The 13,451-nt window shown below is 58.9% G+C and overlaps 3 protein-coding genes across 7 annotated transcripts; 1 reads left to right on the top strand and 2 right to left on the bottom strand.

The window, feature by feature from the left end:
* Window positions 1-1,291: 1,291 nt before the first annotated feature.
* LOC121060864 (CD48 antigen-like) lies at window positions 1,292-4,864 on the bottom strand. The gene is made up of 4 exons (XM_040539042.1): window positions 4,135-4,864; window positions 2,383-2,700; window positions 2,046-2,306; window positions 1,292-1,845 (listed from the first exon to the last, which is right to left on the bottom strand). The coding sequence occupies exons 1-4, from the start codon at window positions 4,184-4,186 to the stop codon at window positions 1,757-1,759; spliced, it is 720 nt and encodes a 239-aa protein (XP_040394976.1). The 5' UTR covers window positions 4,187-4,864; the 3' UTR covers window positions 1,292-1,756.
* A 513-nt stretch (window positions 4,865-5,377) lies between these two features.
* LOC121060859 (natural killer cell receptor 2B4-like) lies at window positions 5,378-10,939 on the bottom strand. 5 transcript variants are annotated; one of them, XM_040539027.1, is made up of 9 exons: window positions 10,728-10,939; window positions 8,596-8,904; window positions 8,264-8,527; window positions 7,859-7,969; window positions 7,389-7,462; window positions 7,207-7,272; window positions 7,030-7,095; window positions 6,779-6,838; window positions 5,378-6,550 (listed from the first exon to the last, which is right to left on the bottom strand). In XM_040539027.1, exons 1-9 carry the CDS (start codon window positions 10,816-10,818, stop codon window positions 6,473-6,475), a joined length of 1,119 nt encoding a protein of 372 aa, XP_040394961.1. In that variant the 5' UTR covers window positions 10,819-10,939; the 3' UTR covers window positions 5,378-6,472. The 5 variants fall into 5 exon arrangements, with proteins under 5 accessions (XP_040394961.1, XP_040394958.1, XP_040394962.1 ...); XM_040539028.1 differs by lacking the exon at window positions 10,728-10,939 and adding an exon at window positions 9,121-9,343 and having other exon boundaries at window positions 5,395-6,550; XM_040539025.1 differs by having other exon boundaries at window positions 5,426-6,550; window positions 7,389-7,522.
* Window positions 10,940-11,044: 105 nt separating this feature from the next.
* Window positions 11,045-13,451, top strand: LOC121060863 (CD48 antigen-like). Its single transcript, XM_040539041.1, has 4 exons — window positions 11,045-11,751; window positions 12,361-12,669; window positions 12,738-12,991; window positions 13,196-13,451. Exons 1-4 carry the CDS (start codon window positions 11,697-11,699, stop codon window positions 13,400-13,402), a joined length of 825 nt encoding a protein of 274 aa, XP_040394975.1. The 5' UTR covers window positions 11,045-11,696; the 3' UTR covers window positions 13,403-13,451.

The following is a 13,451-nucleotide window of genomic DNA, read 5'->3' as shown; positions in this document are numbered from 1 at the left end:
ATGCCTAAAACCACACCAAACCAGCCAGTGCTCCCTGGCGTCCTGCTGGGCCATTCCTTCCCACTCAGAAAGCATCTGTCTGAGAAAGCAAGGCCTTTCCCAGGAAAGGGAAGAGCTCAGCAGAGGTGTAAAATAGAAAGAATGAGTAAGAGCAGTACAGAGGGGACTCTGCTCCTTTCTCACAGCGTGCAAGGAGCGTGGGCTCAGCCGAAATTTGGCAGCCGGCTCGGAGGATGCTGAAGCAGCTGGATGAGAGAGGGCTCGGGCATCACCTTGGTCTGATGATGGAGGGGTTTGGGACGTCACCTGGGGGCACTGAGCAGAGCACCCAGCTGCCCCAGCAGAAATCCCGCCAAGAGCCGGTGCTCAGGAAGGGTCTCTCCCATGGATGTGCTCTTCAGTGTTCCCACACCGGCTCGGTCGCATGGGCAAGGCGTTGGGACGGTCCCCAAGGGGGACCATGGTTCTGTCAGGGTTTGAACACCCTCAACCACCAAGAGAAATCATTCAGACAGCACGAATCACCATCCAGGAAGGATGGAGGGGCGAGGATAGGACAAATGGTGATGGGAGCTCACAGAAAAACTCCCTTTACCGGGAAAGAAGGATCCTACATGCTGCTGGTTTCCCCATCAGAAACCAGGCAGCTCGGGCTGAAGTCTCCTGGCTGGAAAGGTGAGCGAGGCACCAGCTAATGCTTTGCAGGGGGCTTTCTGTAGAAACCCACATTGGTACTGAAATCTCACGCTGCCAGACACGAGGAATTACCCTGGGCCTCTTATTAAACCCGGGAGCTGGAACAACTCGTGCTTGTTCCTGATTCTCAAATGAGCCACCGAGATCCATGCCACCCCTTTGGTGAATCTGGCCCTAGGAGCCTTTATTTAGTGATGGATCTGGGAAGTTTGCTCTTGGGTTGTAGGGAGAAGAGTGCCCAATTCTTCATTTTCTCTGTCTGATTTGCTGGAGTTGACAGGAACAGCAGCACCCCAGGCAGCTGTGGCCCCGTGCGATGTCCCTGACCCTCCTTGCAGGCTCAGGGATGTCACCATCACTCACAAGGCACGTCCCCCTGCACCGCGTCCCCCCAACTGCTCCCGCAGGGGACAGCTGTAGAAGGGCTCCTCTCCCCAGCGAGGGCAGTGGGGATAAACACAGCTCCCCTATCACCCCTGGTGCCCAGGCACCCACTGCCACCAACACCAAACCCCAGCCCAAAGGAAAGGGGGAGCAAGAGAAGGGGGCACCAAGCCAGGAGGAATGAAGCACATGCACCTGAAAACATGAGGACTGGCATGGAAAGGAAATAATTTATTGCATGCATACAACATAATTCCAACATTGAGCCTTCCTGGGCTGAGAAAAGTCAACCTTAACTGTCTCATGGTCATGCTCCAGTACTCCACGACTGGATGTGGGGCTGCACTGGCAGTATCCTGCACTTTCCCTGAAAGTGTCACGTGCTGTGTACCGTCCCTCATGACCACAGCACACACCAGTCCCCTAAGGGCATTGCCCCCACAGTGGCTGGCAGACACCAGGCGAGAGCCGAGGATGCCCACTGCCATGGGGAACCTGCAGGAAAGGCTCAGCTCAGGTCTCAGAGCTAGGGCTGAGAGCATTTTTGAGCTGCTAAATGTCCATTTGGTGATTTGCATTGTTGGGGTTCTCAAAGTGCCATCGCAAGAGACTTGCCATCTGAGGGCTTCATCCAGGTTCTAGCCCCACAGCAGACAACATCAGCCGCAGCATGTCATTAAGGCAGAGCAAAGAAGAGGAGGAGGAGGTGTCCCAGCAACATCAGCATGCTGGTCTTGGCGGCGGTGGTGACAGCAGAGGACTCAGCTGGAGGCAGAGGGAAAACTGAGACATGAGACCAGCCCAAGCGGGACCACCGCAGGGCTGGAGCGTGCAGCCCCACGGTCCCCTCCCCAGGGGGCTCCTGCCACACCCAGCCCATGGGAAAAGGGCCCTGACCCCTGGGACACCCGGGGACCACCTCCCACCCATCCCACCCAGGTTCTGCTACCTGGTACAGCCAGTACCTGTCCAAGAGCAGGGGTGCCTGCGGGTCAGCTGGGCGCTGCTGGAGGACACGGGGTTGCTGGCCCTGCAGGTGTAGGTTTCCAGCAAGGGGTTGAAGGAGAGGGGCAGCGTGCCGTTAGAGCCCATTGTCATGACCCTGCTGGGGGGCATCCACTCATAGGTCACGTCTTCCAGCTGCACCAAGCACTCCAGGGTGACTTCGCAGTGCTCCAGGTTGTCCCCGTTCACTATGGCACGCACGGTAGGCTTGGGGACCACATCTGCAAGAGGCACTGGGATGTCACAGCCCGCCCTGTCCCCAGCAGGGTGCCAGGACCACCACCCCCCAAGGCTCACCATACACCTTCAGGTGGACGCTGTTGGTGTGCTCCTTGCCCACCTCATCCTCCAGGTACACCCAGTAGATGTTGCTGTCATTTTTCTGCAAGCTGCTGATCTTCAACGTATTGTTGGGGAAGAGCTGCAGGCGACCCTTGAAAGGACCGTTGGGGTACCGGACCCCCTTCCCGTTCTCGTGGATGGCGACCTTCAGGGAGCTGCCGCAGCGCCAGTGGCTTTGGTGGTAGGTGGTGTTCTGGCTCTGTGGCGGGGGGCTGAGGTACACCACCCCTCCCACGACTCCTACTGCCTGGGATGAGGCCACCTGCACCCATGCTGTGGGGAGAGCAGAGAGTTGTGCTACCAGACATGGCTCGGAGGGGACGGGGGCAGCCCCTTGCCTCAGCCACCTTTGTAGCCCCTGGGGCTGTGAGGCATCGGAAAAGGCTGCCCAGGGAAGCAGCTGGGTCACCATTCCTGGACATATCTGGTGTGGTGCTCATGGCAGACCTGGCAGCGCTAGGGTAATGGTTGGACCTGCTGGCCACAGTGCTCTTTGCCCTGGGAGGTGGTGGAGTCACCCATCCCTGGGGGTGTTCAAGGAAAGGTTGGGCGTGGTGCTTGGGGACATGGTTTAGTGGGTGATAGTGGTGGTAGGGGGGCAGTTGGACCAGATGAGCTTGGAGGGCTTTTCCAACCTTAATGATTTTGTGATTCTTTTCCAACAGAAACGTTTCTATGCAATGCCTCATGGTGGGAACATCCCTGAGGCTCATCGGCCTGACTCCTGCCTCCACAGAGGGTGGAGTCACGGCATATATCCAAGAGTGCTGTCCACATACTTGAGCATCAACTGTCTTGAGGCCATGCCCACGGCCCCGGGAGCTTCTTCCAGGGCCTGACCGCAGCGAAGTCTTCCCTATTAGCCAGTCTGGCTGCTCCCAGCCCCATTTCCTCACATCCTGTCACCAGGGGGAAGAGACCAGGGCCTAAGTCAGTGCTGCCCTCATGAGGAAGCTGCAGGCCGCCATGAGGCCTCCCTTCAGCCTGCTCCTCTCAGGGATACACAAACCTCACACATCGCGCCCTCTGGTCCTTCCCACTCCCCCATTGCCCTCCTTTGGGCCCATTCTGATATTTTCATGTCCTTCGTATGGTGCCGAGCCCAGAACTACACAAGGAGCTTGGGGCGAGGCCGTGCTGATGCTGATGACAGACGGACAGCCATTTCTTCCGCACCCCAGGGTTCGGGGCAGCCATTTTGGCTGGCTCCTGGGGGGGCTGACCATCAGCCCCAAGGCTCCTGTCCCATCCTGCAGGGCCATGCTCCAGTTGCCTGCCCCCCTGTCTGTACACATCTGTGCCTTCCCTTTTCTCAACCCTGGGAGCATCTTGTGAGGCACGGCTTCATGCCGAGCTCTGCCGCTGACATTTTTGCTTCCACTTTTGCTTCCACTTTCCTCCCCCCTCCCCAGCTCGCTCAGCAGCCCCTTGCCCCCCAGCTTGGTGGGACACCGGGGTGCACTGTGGGGAGCGAGACGGACACCGGGGTGTCCCCACAGGTCACAGCTTGGGGATGGGAATTGCTGGGGAAAAGAGTGAGGATGGGGAAGGCTCATGTAGGATCGGCAATCCACGGGCACCCCCCCAGTGCCCACCACCACCACCACTGCTGCCGCCATCCCCAGCACCATCCGCCCCCAGCCCAGCATCACAGCCCACCCGGCACCCTTGCCCTGGAGAACCACCCCCCCCCCGCCCCAATGTTACCTTGCACAATAGAGAAGATTAAGAGGAGCTCCGCTGCAAGCCCCACCGCCATCTTCACAGCATTTTGGCGCGCAAAATTCTCGCTGAAACTCACATGGCCGAGTGTCTCAGACACCCCCAGTGCAGAAGCTCCCCAATCCCCCAGCTCCCCGGTCAAGGAAGCATGTTAGTATGAAGAATAAAGACCGCACCCTTTCTTCCTCTTTTGGGTCCTCCAGCCTTGCCTGGGAGAGCCAGAGGGCGGCAGTCAAGCTGAGGCAGGGGAGGTTCAGGCTAGACATCAGAAAGAGGTTTTTCACCGAGAGGGTCGTTGCACACTGGAAGAGGCTCCCCAGCGAAGTAGTCACTGCACCAAGCCTGTCTGAATTTAAGAAGCATTTGGACTGTGCACTTAGTCACATGGTCTAAAATTTTGGGTAGACCTGTGCGGTGCCAGGAGTTGGACTGGATGATCCTTATGGGTCCCTTCCAACTCGGGATATTCTATGATTCTATGATTCTTTTTGGGGCAAAGGGCAGTGAAGTCCTGTGCTGGGGGCAACCAAACACTGGCACCTTCCCACCTGTGAAGGAAGGGCAATGGCAGCACCCACTGAGACCTGACCCAGTTTAATTTCAGCCTCCCACAGTTCACACCCTCGGAGAAGATCCGATGCCAGCAAGAGGTGTTCCTATGAACGTGCCAGCGCACACAATGCTGCAGCCAGACGGGCAGTGCTGTCCCCGTCCCCAGGCACAGCGGGGCTGAGCATCACCAGCTCAACGCACACCAGTAGGAACTGGCAGAAGTGGGGATCAAACTGTGCTGTCACCGTGCAAGCTGCAGCCTGGGTGCTGCAAGTCACCCCCCACGTGCAAAGCATGGCCATTAGGGAAAAATTACCATGATGGAGCATGGCTTGGGCTGATGGGTGCAGCTCAGAACTGGCACCCTCAGCTGATTCTGCTCATTAGGAGCACGGGGACCCTGCCTTTGGGGCCAGTCCCTTCTGCAAAAGGAGATGCACCTCCTACATCAGCCCCTGCTGACGGGCAGCAGCCTCAGCCCCTTCCATGTGCCTGAAGCTTCTGCCCCGGATTCTCCATCAATGCTCACGCTGCTCTGTGTGTGGGTTGCAGCTCCCAGCCCCAACAACAAGGTCCCTCAGCCAGGCACAGCCCAGACTTACCTCCCGTGGCCGAAGCGAGAGTGGGTTGGGATTTATGCCATTGGAAGGGTTATTATTCACCAAAAAGAAATAAGAAAAGTCTCCTTATGTTCATTTGCATTTGCATTCACCCGCATTTAGTGCGACAAGTATTCCGCTCACACCTGCATGCCCTGAAGTGCTGAAGACAGGGCGCGGGCTGGCACCGATCGGCAGAAGCACGGCGGTGCCTGAGCCCCGATGTGCTGCGCCTGCCCCCCAGGTTTCCTTGCTGTGACAGCCAGCTCCTCCCCAGCACCCCCCCAGCACAGCTCCCCATTAACGATCCCCATTAGTGCTCCTTTCACAGAGAGCAGACACAAAGATATTTTGATGCAGGGAATCAGACGAGAGGGGAGCAGGCAGCACCATCAGGAGAAAGCATCCATCAAAGTGGCGCATTTAATTTTAATCCCAAATAAAATCCCTTGATCTTGCCTTTGGTGAGATGTTTGAAGCCAGAGCCCCTCTTTCTCCTCCCCTCCCTTCTCCCAGAGCGACTCGTGCCATAGGATAACTTCAGTGGGAAGGGACATGGGGGCATTGCTGGACACAGGATGGCTCCGGGTGCTCGAGGCCATGCCCAGCATCATGCTCCTGCCCTGAAACCATCCCCAGGGCCACCCCAGTTCACACAGCAGAAACTTTTCCAAGTTCCTCAGCATTGGCTTCAGAGGCTCCCAATCCCAGAGCAAGGTGATCCACCCCCCCCTCCTTCCCCCTCCAATTTATATTTCAGGCTATAAATAGTCAATTAATCTAATTAAACCAGCCCCACAATTGCCTCTTGCAGTTCGGCTTCTATTCACACTTAAAAATGAATTCACAAGGTGTATTGGATCTGTCAAAAACTATAAAAAAAAAAAAAAGAAAAGCTCATACACTGGCACTAACACACATCATGCATCCTCAGCTCCCACCGACGCACAGTCCAGATTTCAAAGCCGTCTCCTCCAAAGACAAGCTTCAACCACCCAGCCGGTCCCCCTTCCATTGCAGCAAAGCCTCCAAGGCGCAGTTTGGGTTTGCAGTCCTTGTAAAACCCCATTTCTGGATGTTCTCATCTTGAGCAAATCCCCAGCTCCCCGTGGGTGCTGCCCCTTGGGTGCTGGCTCCAGGAGAAGAAGAGGTCTTGCCAAAATGGCCAGGGGCTAGGAGAGGTGGTGGTCCGCAGGAGACAGGGACAAGCCCCGTGGTGGGGGACTCCAGTGTTTCAAAGGCACCGTAGGCTGCAAGGAAAGGGGGGAGTTTTAGCCCAGCAGAGACTGGTGGGTGTCGCTTCGGGTCCCCCACAATGGCATTTACAGCCCCTCACGGTGAGGGTGACGTGGGGCTTTCGTTAGTCACCAAAAAACACCCCCAAAGTCACCCAAATTCCAGCAGCAGAAGCTGCAGAGCGGAACTTGGAGAGGAGACGCGTGGGGCTCCTCTCCCCACGGGGCCAGGGCCCATTTTACCTCTGTGTAGGCAGTGCAGACCAGAGCTGGATCCAGCTTCTTCCTCCTGATGGAAGGGGACTGCGGAGCAGAGAAAGGACCTGCCGTTAGGGACAGTGGGTGGCTGCTGCCCCACCAAAGGTCCCTGAGGACATTTCAGGAGCATCGGGGGGTACTGGGCCCCACCAAGCACCGATGCCTTCAGCTTGTGGGGAGGATTTGGGTTTCTCTGCCATTGCAAATGGGCTGGAGTCACAGCAGGGAAAGCTCACCTTCTTGGTAGCTTGAATAGTGGAGTAGATGGTGCAGGTTTGGGGCTCCTGAAAGCTTCTGGGCCCCTGCCAGGGCAAAACAGTTAAAACGTGCGATGAAAAGCAAATTATGGGCAAAAGGGGCAGCCCTCTGCCCAGGGGGCCACCCAGGTTCCCTCCCCTGGGTTGGAGCCCCACCTGTGCTTTGGTGGAGACCACGGCATAGATAGTGTTTCCTACTGCATTGGCCTCCCTGTTCCTGTTCTGCAGGAGAAAGCAGCCCCAGGCTGGTTAAAGGACGCAGCCCAGGGCGACAGGCACTTCCAAACCGATGCTCCCCACATGGGGAGGGGGCTCCCAGGGATGCCCCCAACACTCACAAGGTCTTGGCCAGCTTGGACTTTGCCCACTTCCTCATAGACAGTCAGCGATGGCTCGATGTGTTCTGGGGGAGCTTGAAGGGTCAGAGAGAGGGATGAGCGGTTGCAGCCCCCATGCTGGGGGGATTCATCCCCTGGGAAGCACTCGAGTAAAGCAAAGCAGAGGGAGAAAGGCATCCCTCGGCAGTCTGGAGGTTTTGTTCCTCCTCTGAATAGAGCTAACATTGACCACAACCCAAATAGTCCCCGAGACCCCATGGGGTGAAGCCTCCAGTGCTGCCACTGGGTTTGGGCACGGCGCTGGGACAGGACTCAGCCCGTCCCCATGGACCACCCTGCAGAGCCAGGGGCTTGGTGGCCGCTCCCACGTCAGCCCAGGAAGGACGGGTGGCCGAGGGCCAGCACCAAGAGCGTTAGCAGGAGCGCAGAAGCTGCAGAGCCAAATCCCCGCGCCAGCCCCGGGGTCAAACCTGCCGAGCTGGCCTTTCGTCGCTTCCTCCAGCACCAGCAGGCGACAAAGGCGACGATGGAGACAGCCAGCACCAGCGGCACGGCCACTGCCCACCACAGGATGGAAGACACTGAGAAGAATGGGGGCAGAAGGGTGACGTGGGGCAGAGCCTGGACGTTTCTGAAGCACAGTCCCCACCAGTGCCACAGCGCAGCACCTGCCCAGGAAACCTCAGCCCCGATGCACATCTCCCGCGCCCAGCAGTCACCGTTCCATTCCCAGCAGGGGAAGCTGGGCACATTTTAGCCCAGCAGCAGCATGACACCCTCTGGAGTTTCACTGGGGAGATGAAGGTCCCGGAGACCGGAGCAGTGCAGCTGGTGCACCCCCAAAGCCAGCTTTGTTGGAGCCGAGGGCAAATTACCTGCGCCCGGAGGGAGGCAGACCGTCGCGGTGTCGATGCTGGCCGTGCTGCAGCTGACCGGGTTGCTCGCGTTACAGACGTAGGTCCTGGGCTCGGAGTCCCCATGCACCGACAGCACGTTCCCGTGCCCCAGGGGAGCCCCATCATGGGACCAGCTGTAGGAGACGTTGGCAGCACCCGGCACGGAGCAGAGCAGCGAGATGTTGCACCAGCCCTGCTCCTGCTGCAGCATGCGCACCTGCAGGTTTGGCTGGCTGACGGGCTCTGTGGGAACAGGGGGGTGAGAGGGGCTGGGGGGGGGGTGGGGCAGAAGGGGGGGGGCAGCCACTCACCCCACACCGACACGCAGAACCGCTGATGAGGAACGAAGCCAGATTCAGTCTCAAAATCTGCAGAGTAGTTGCCGCTGTCTGCCTGGGTGACCGGGCTGATGCTCAGGGAGAGGGTCTCCGGGAAGAAGGTGCTTCTCACAGAAAAAGAACCCTTGAAAACTGGAACTTTATCCTTTGTAGCCCTCATGATGACCAGCCGGGTTCCTGAATCCAGTGCCACTCTCCATTCCAATGCCTCCCACGCTGGCAGTGGTCCCTTGGGCAGCAGCCGCAGCTCTCCTCCGGCAGGCACAGCCCTGTCCTCGCACCCTGCGGTCCCAAAGAGGAGACACAGGGTGAGCACAGGGGGTGTCCTGGGGCATCAGAAAACACTAGGGAGGGGGCTTACCTGCTGGAGCCCCCTGTGCTGATGCCCCCATACCCTCTGGGCACCAGTGCTCAATGCAGCAGGACCAGGTCCCTGGGTGTCTCCAGATCCTGCAGCTCCCCGGGCTGGCCGTGTGTCTGTCTGTACCCCGTACTCACAGCTGGCGGCTGCCCGTGTTTGCATCATCTCTGTCCTGAGCAGAGGTGTTTGCAGCCCCTCCAGTAAGGCTCCAGTTGCTCAGTTGTGCCCCAGCTCCTTTCTTGCCTGCCCAGCCTGGGGAGCAGCAAGAACCTTACCCAAGGGACCCTTCCCCCCACCCCGAAGCTGGGCTTTCTCCCCTTCCCGTTCAGAGCAGCCCCGGATGTCTGGGCCTCTGGTAGAGGTGAGATAAAAAAAAAAAAAAAAAAACACACACACAAAAGCCAGCGGTCACCGGGCCGAGCACGCACGCAGCCACTCGGCTTCCTTCTGCCTGCGTGCAGCTGGGGCACTGAGGCAGCCCCAAAAGGTGGGGGGCTGCTGAGGGTCCCCAGCTCGGCACGGCACAGCCGGGTGTGCTGCTGCCCCCTCGTAGCCCCCTGTATGGCACGGCCAGGGGGACAAGCACCAGGTCGGGGATCACAGCTCCGCATCGATGCTCGGAGGGTGCTGACAAAGCCACCGGCTTCGCTCTCCTTGCGTGCGTGGGTGGGGGCGAGACCTGACTTGAGACACCGAGCCTAAACCTCACCCTTCATTAAACTGCAGCCACCAGACCTCGGGTACAGAGGGGACACCCCCTGACCCAGCAATAGGAGAGGCTGGGGCATGCAAGAGCAGGAGCAGCCTCCCTGGGAGGGATAAGCACTATTTATCCCCTGTGGGCTCACACCTGAATCTCATTGCGCTGGGCGCCCACCGCTCCAGGCACCCAGGAGCCTTCAAGCAACGGGGACTGCCGCTCGCTGCAGCTTTGCAACCACAATGTGCTGCAAGAAAAGCACAAAAGGCACCGTGACGCCCTCGGCCAGGCTGTGCCTTGCCCAGCCACTGTGGTCCCAGCGAGCGGTGGAAGAAACAACGCGAAGTGCAGCCTGCAGAGGTGTGAATGCAGGGGCTGAGCTGGTGCAGCACGCCAAGGTTAACCACACCGGCACCGCCAGGGGGGTTTTGCAGCTCAACCGAGCCCCAGCTTGCTGCAGGTTTTGTTGCTGCAGCTTCCAGCCAGCAGCATCCCCCCAGGTGCGACCCCCCGGGGCTGGTTTGGCAGAGCTGGCGTGCAAACTGGTGGGGATGGGGTGGTCGGGGAGAGGAGGCAGAAGTGGTGCCCACCCTGGTCACACCAAAAGCAGGGAACGCGATGGGGGCTACGGAAATGTGTCCGGGGGATGCTGCAGGCACCAAACGTGCCTCTGAGTCCAGGCACTTGCAGGGGCCCTGCTCCCCACGGCACAGAAATCTCCAGTTTTAGGAAGAGCCTCAGGCACTGACAGTTCCCTGAAATTGCTGTCAAAAGGTGTTGACCTCACTCAACAGAGAAATCAGGCCTGCAAAAGGGAATTGGGGCAGCGCGACGGCCAGCGATGGCCCTACATGGGCTGGGCTGGCCTGGGTGCAGAGGACAGAGGCAGAGAAAACCCCAAATACTCCCCCAGCCCCAGCCCATCTCCTCAGGACCCCCGAGCCCGGCTGAAAACCCACGTCCCACCCGCGCATCCCCCCTGCCCTGCCTGCAGCCGCCAGCCGCCCCGCCGTGCCATCGGCTCGCCCCGCGTCCCCTCCTCACCTTGGCCACCCGCAGGGAGCTGGGCTGCCACCCACAGCACCAGGCACAGCACCATCCACAGCGCCGGCAGAACGTCCCTGAGCTGCTCCATCTCTGGAGCGTGCGAGCAAGCTTCCTGCAGCTGGAGAAAGCCCTGGGAACCCGTGACCGGCCATCAACAACTTCCTCTCTCGCCTGCGGTTCCTCACACCCTCATGGGCGCACGCTCCGGTGCAATATCCTCTGTGTTGCCACAGCTCGTCCCTGGCCACCCCCGCTGTCCTTGCGTCACCAGTGGGGAGGATGGGACCACCTAAGGCTCCCGTGGCCCCCGGGCGATTCGTGCTGCTGCCTCCCAAGCGAGCTCAGCTGCAGGGTGCAGCAGCTGCAAACCTCAGGGGAAAGTAGTTTTAATTACTTAAAGGGGGTGCTTTTGGGGTTTTGCTTTCTTTTTGCAGCTCGTCTTTGGGAGGAGAGTGTGCTCAGGGTGGCAGTGGGTGCTCACAGTGTGCAGCATGCGAGCACCCTGACGCCAGCTTGGAGACAGCCCCGAGCAGGATCCGGCCCACCAGAGAGCAGTCCCCAGCCCAGCCTGGGGGTCAGGGAGGTGCGGGACCAGGGCTGCCTCCTCCCTCACCTCCCAGCACCTTTCTCTGGGACCTAATAAAGGCGTGAGGGCAGGATTGAATTTTTTTGGACTTCTTCTCATGCACTTTCCATGTTTCGCTGCGCTTCCCACCCAGATCCGTGCAGGACCTCGGTGATGCTGCACCCACGGGCGAAGCTGGGCGATGCCCCTGCTCAGGGCTCCGTCCCTCTCCTCCCACCACCCCATGGAGCCAGGCTGCGGGTGCAGGACCAGCCCCACGCCGTACCCCACAATCTGCTGAGCCCCAGCGCTGGGAGCCGGGGCAGGATCAACCCCCATGCCTGCCCTCACGGCCACGTCACGCCTTGTTCCCGTTCCTGCATGGCGCGGTGCAGCTGGCCATGCAGCGCACTGCGCTTCTCCTCGTCCCTTTCCTCTTCCTCAGCCGAGCCCAAGGTAAGCTCACGGGGAAACTGCTTTTACATGCCTGCCTCAGATGGTCATTCAGCTGTGGCGTTGGTTTTGGTTCTCTGTTTTTGTGTCTTTTGTGCAAACCAGCAAGAAAATGGTCCCTAGCGGAGTCCAAGATAGCCTTTTGAGTGGCTGGGGGAGAAGAACCCCAATAAAGTGATGCTGAAAGCAAAATGCACTTTCTTGAGGGCCTGAAGTTCTCCCTGCTATGCAGGGGGAATGACTTAACTCAGAGTTACTGTGAATTGTTATTTTTTTTTTAGGAAAGGATGCATATCTCTGAGAAACTGTTCCATTTATAAGGCTTTAGTGTGCCCTGGGAGAGGGAAGCAAGCAAGAGTTAAGGCAGAGCTTCCTCTTTGTCTTTGCAAAGGCAACTCTCTTCATACTGGCCCTAAATAATAAACATGTATTGGGAAAGAATAACCCCAAAGTGGGTGTACACGTCAGTAGCTCCTTCTCACCACCCAGAGACAACTGGTGATGGAGGATGTGAGAGGTGAAGGAGGAATTAGCTGGAAGCTCCTTCCCAGAACGAGGGGAACTGAGTGACACCCCCCGCGCTCATCCCATGCCTCCTCTTTGGGACCGCAGGGTGCGAGGACAGGGCTGTGCCTGCCGGAGGAGAGCTGCGGCTACTGCCCAAGGGACCACTGCCAGCGTGGGAAGCGTTGGAATGGAGAGTGGCACTGGATTCAGGAACCCGGCTGGTCATCATGAGGGCTACAAAGGATAAAGTTCCAGTTTTCAAGGGTTCTTTTTCTGGGAGAAGCACCTTCTTCCCGGAGACCCTCTCCCTGAGCATCAGCCCGGTCACCCAGGCAGACAGCGGCAACTACTCTGCAGATTTTGAGACTGAATCTGGCTTCCATCCTCATCAGCGGTTCTGCGTGTCGGTGTGGGGTGAGTGGATGTACCCTCCCTACTGCGCCCCCCCCCCCCCAGCCCCTCTCACCCCCCTGTTCCCACAGAGCCCGTCAGCCAGCCAAACCTGCAGGTGCACATGCTGCAGCAGGAGCAGGGCTGGTGCAACATCTCGCTGCTCTGCTCTGTGCCGGGTGCTGCTAACACCTACAGCTGGTCCCATGATGGGGCTCCCCTGGGGCACGGGAACATGCTGTCGGTGCATGGGGACTCCGAGCCCAGGACCTACGTCTGTAACGTGAGCAACCCGGTCAGCTGGAGCACGGCCAGCATCGACACCGCGACGGTCTGCCTCCCTCCGGGCGCAGGTTTGTGGGACATTTCCCGCACCTTTATGTCCTAAATGAGCTTTGGGATTTAAATCTGTTTGGGATGAATGAGTGGGAGATGCAGCAGCATGCGGCGGGGGGGGGGGCTTGGCAGGATCAGTCCTGCAAGATGCTCCAAACCCAGTGGGGCTCGGTGACCCCAGGGTGGAAAGTGCCTCCCTTCCCCATCTTTTGGCTCTTCGGTTGCAGACGTTTCGTGGCCCTACTGCAGAACCAAGGGGGTTCTCAGCCTCCTGGTTCTGGGCAGCCTGGTGGCAGCTGTGGTCATCACGCATGTCCTCACGTGGCAGCAGGACACGAGCCAGGCGGTGGCATCCCTGTCCCAAAGCACTGGACCCCCTAGGAAGGGACTCACAAGCAGCCCGACCCGTGTGAGTTGTTAACCCCCATGAAAACGTATTAACAAGCCAATAAACCTCTTTTTCTCCAGCA

The sequence above is a fragment of the Cygnus olor genome, chromosome 28, assembly GCF_009769625.2.
Source record: "Cygnus olor isolate bCygOlo1 chromosome 28, bCygOlo1.pri.v2, whole genome shotgun sequence".
NCBI lineage: Eukaryota > Metazoa > Chordata > Aves > Anseriformes > Anatidae > Cygnus > Cygnus olor.
This window is presented reverse-complemented; position numbering and strand designations above follow the sequence as displayed.

Bases quoted from the DNA above. Each gene is read 5' to 3' on its own strand.
- LOC121060864 (XM_040539042.1), bottom strand. From the start codon at position 4,186: ATGGCGGTGGGGCTTGCAGCGGAGCTCCTCTTAATCTTCTCTATTGTG. The intron at 2,701-4,134 runs GTAACATTGGGG...CTCTCCCCACAG, and splicing joins AATCTTCTCTATTGTGCAAG to CATGGGTGCAGGTGGCCTCA. The intron at 1,846-2,045 runs GTACTGGCTGTA...CTCTGCCTCCAG, and splicing joins GCACCCCTGCTCTTGGACAG to CTGAGTCCTCTGCTGTCACC.
- LOC121060859 (XM_040539024.1), bottom strand. From the start codon at position 10,818: ATGGAGCAGCTCAGGGACGTTCTGCCGGCGCTGTGGATGGTGCTGTGC. The intron at 8,528-8,595 runs GTGAGTGGCTGC...CTGTTCCCACAG, and splicing joins GTTCTGCGTGTCGGTGTGGG to AGCCCGTCAGCCAGCCAAAC. The intron at 7,273-7,388 runs GTGAGTGTTGGG...TTTCTCCTGCAG, and splicing joins TCCAAGCTGGCCAAGACCTT to AACAGGAACAGGGAGGCCAA.
- LOC121060863 (XM_040539041.1), top strand. From the start codon at position 11,697: ATGCAGCGCACTGCGCTTCTCCTCGTCCCTTTCCTCTTCCTCAGCCGA. The intron at 11,752-12,360 runs GTAAGCTCACGG...TTGGGACCGCAG, and splicing joins CTTCCTCAGCCGAGCCCAAG to GGTGCGAGGACAGGGCTGTG. The intron at 12,670-12,737 runs GTGAGTGGATGT...CTGTTCCCACAG, and splicing joins GTTCTGCGTGTCGGTGTGGG to AGCCCGTCAGCCAGCCAAAC.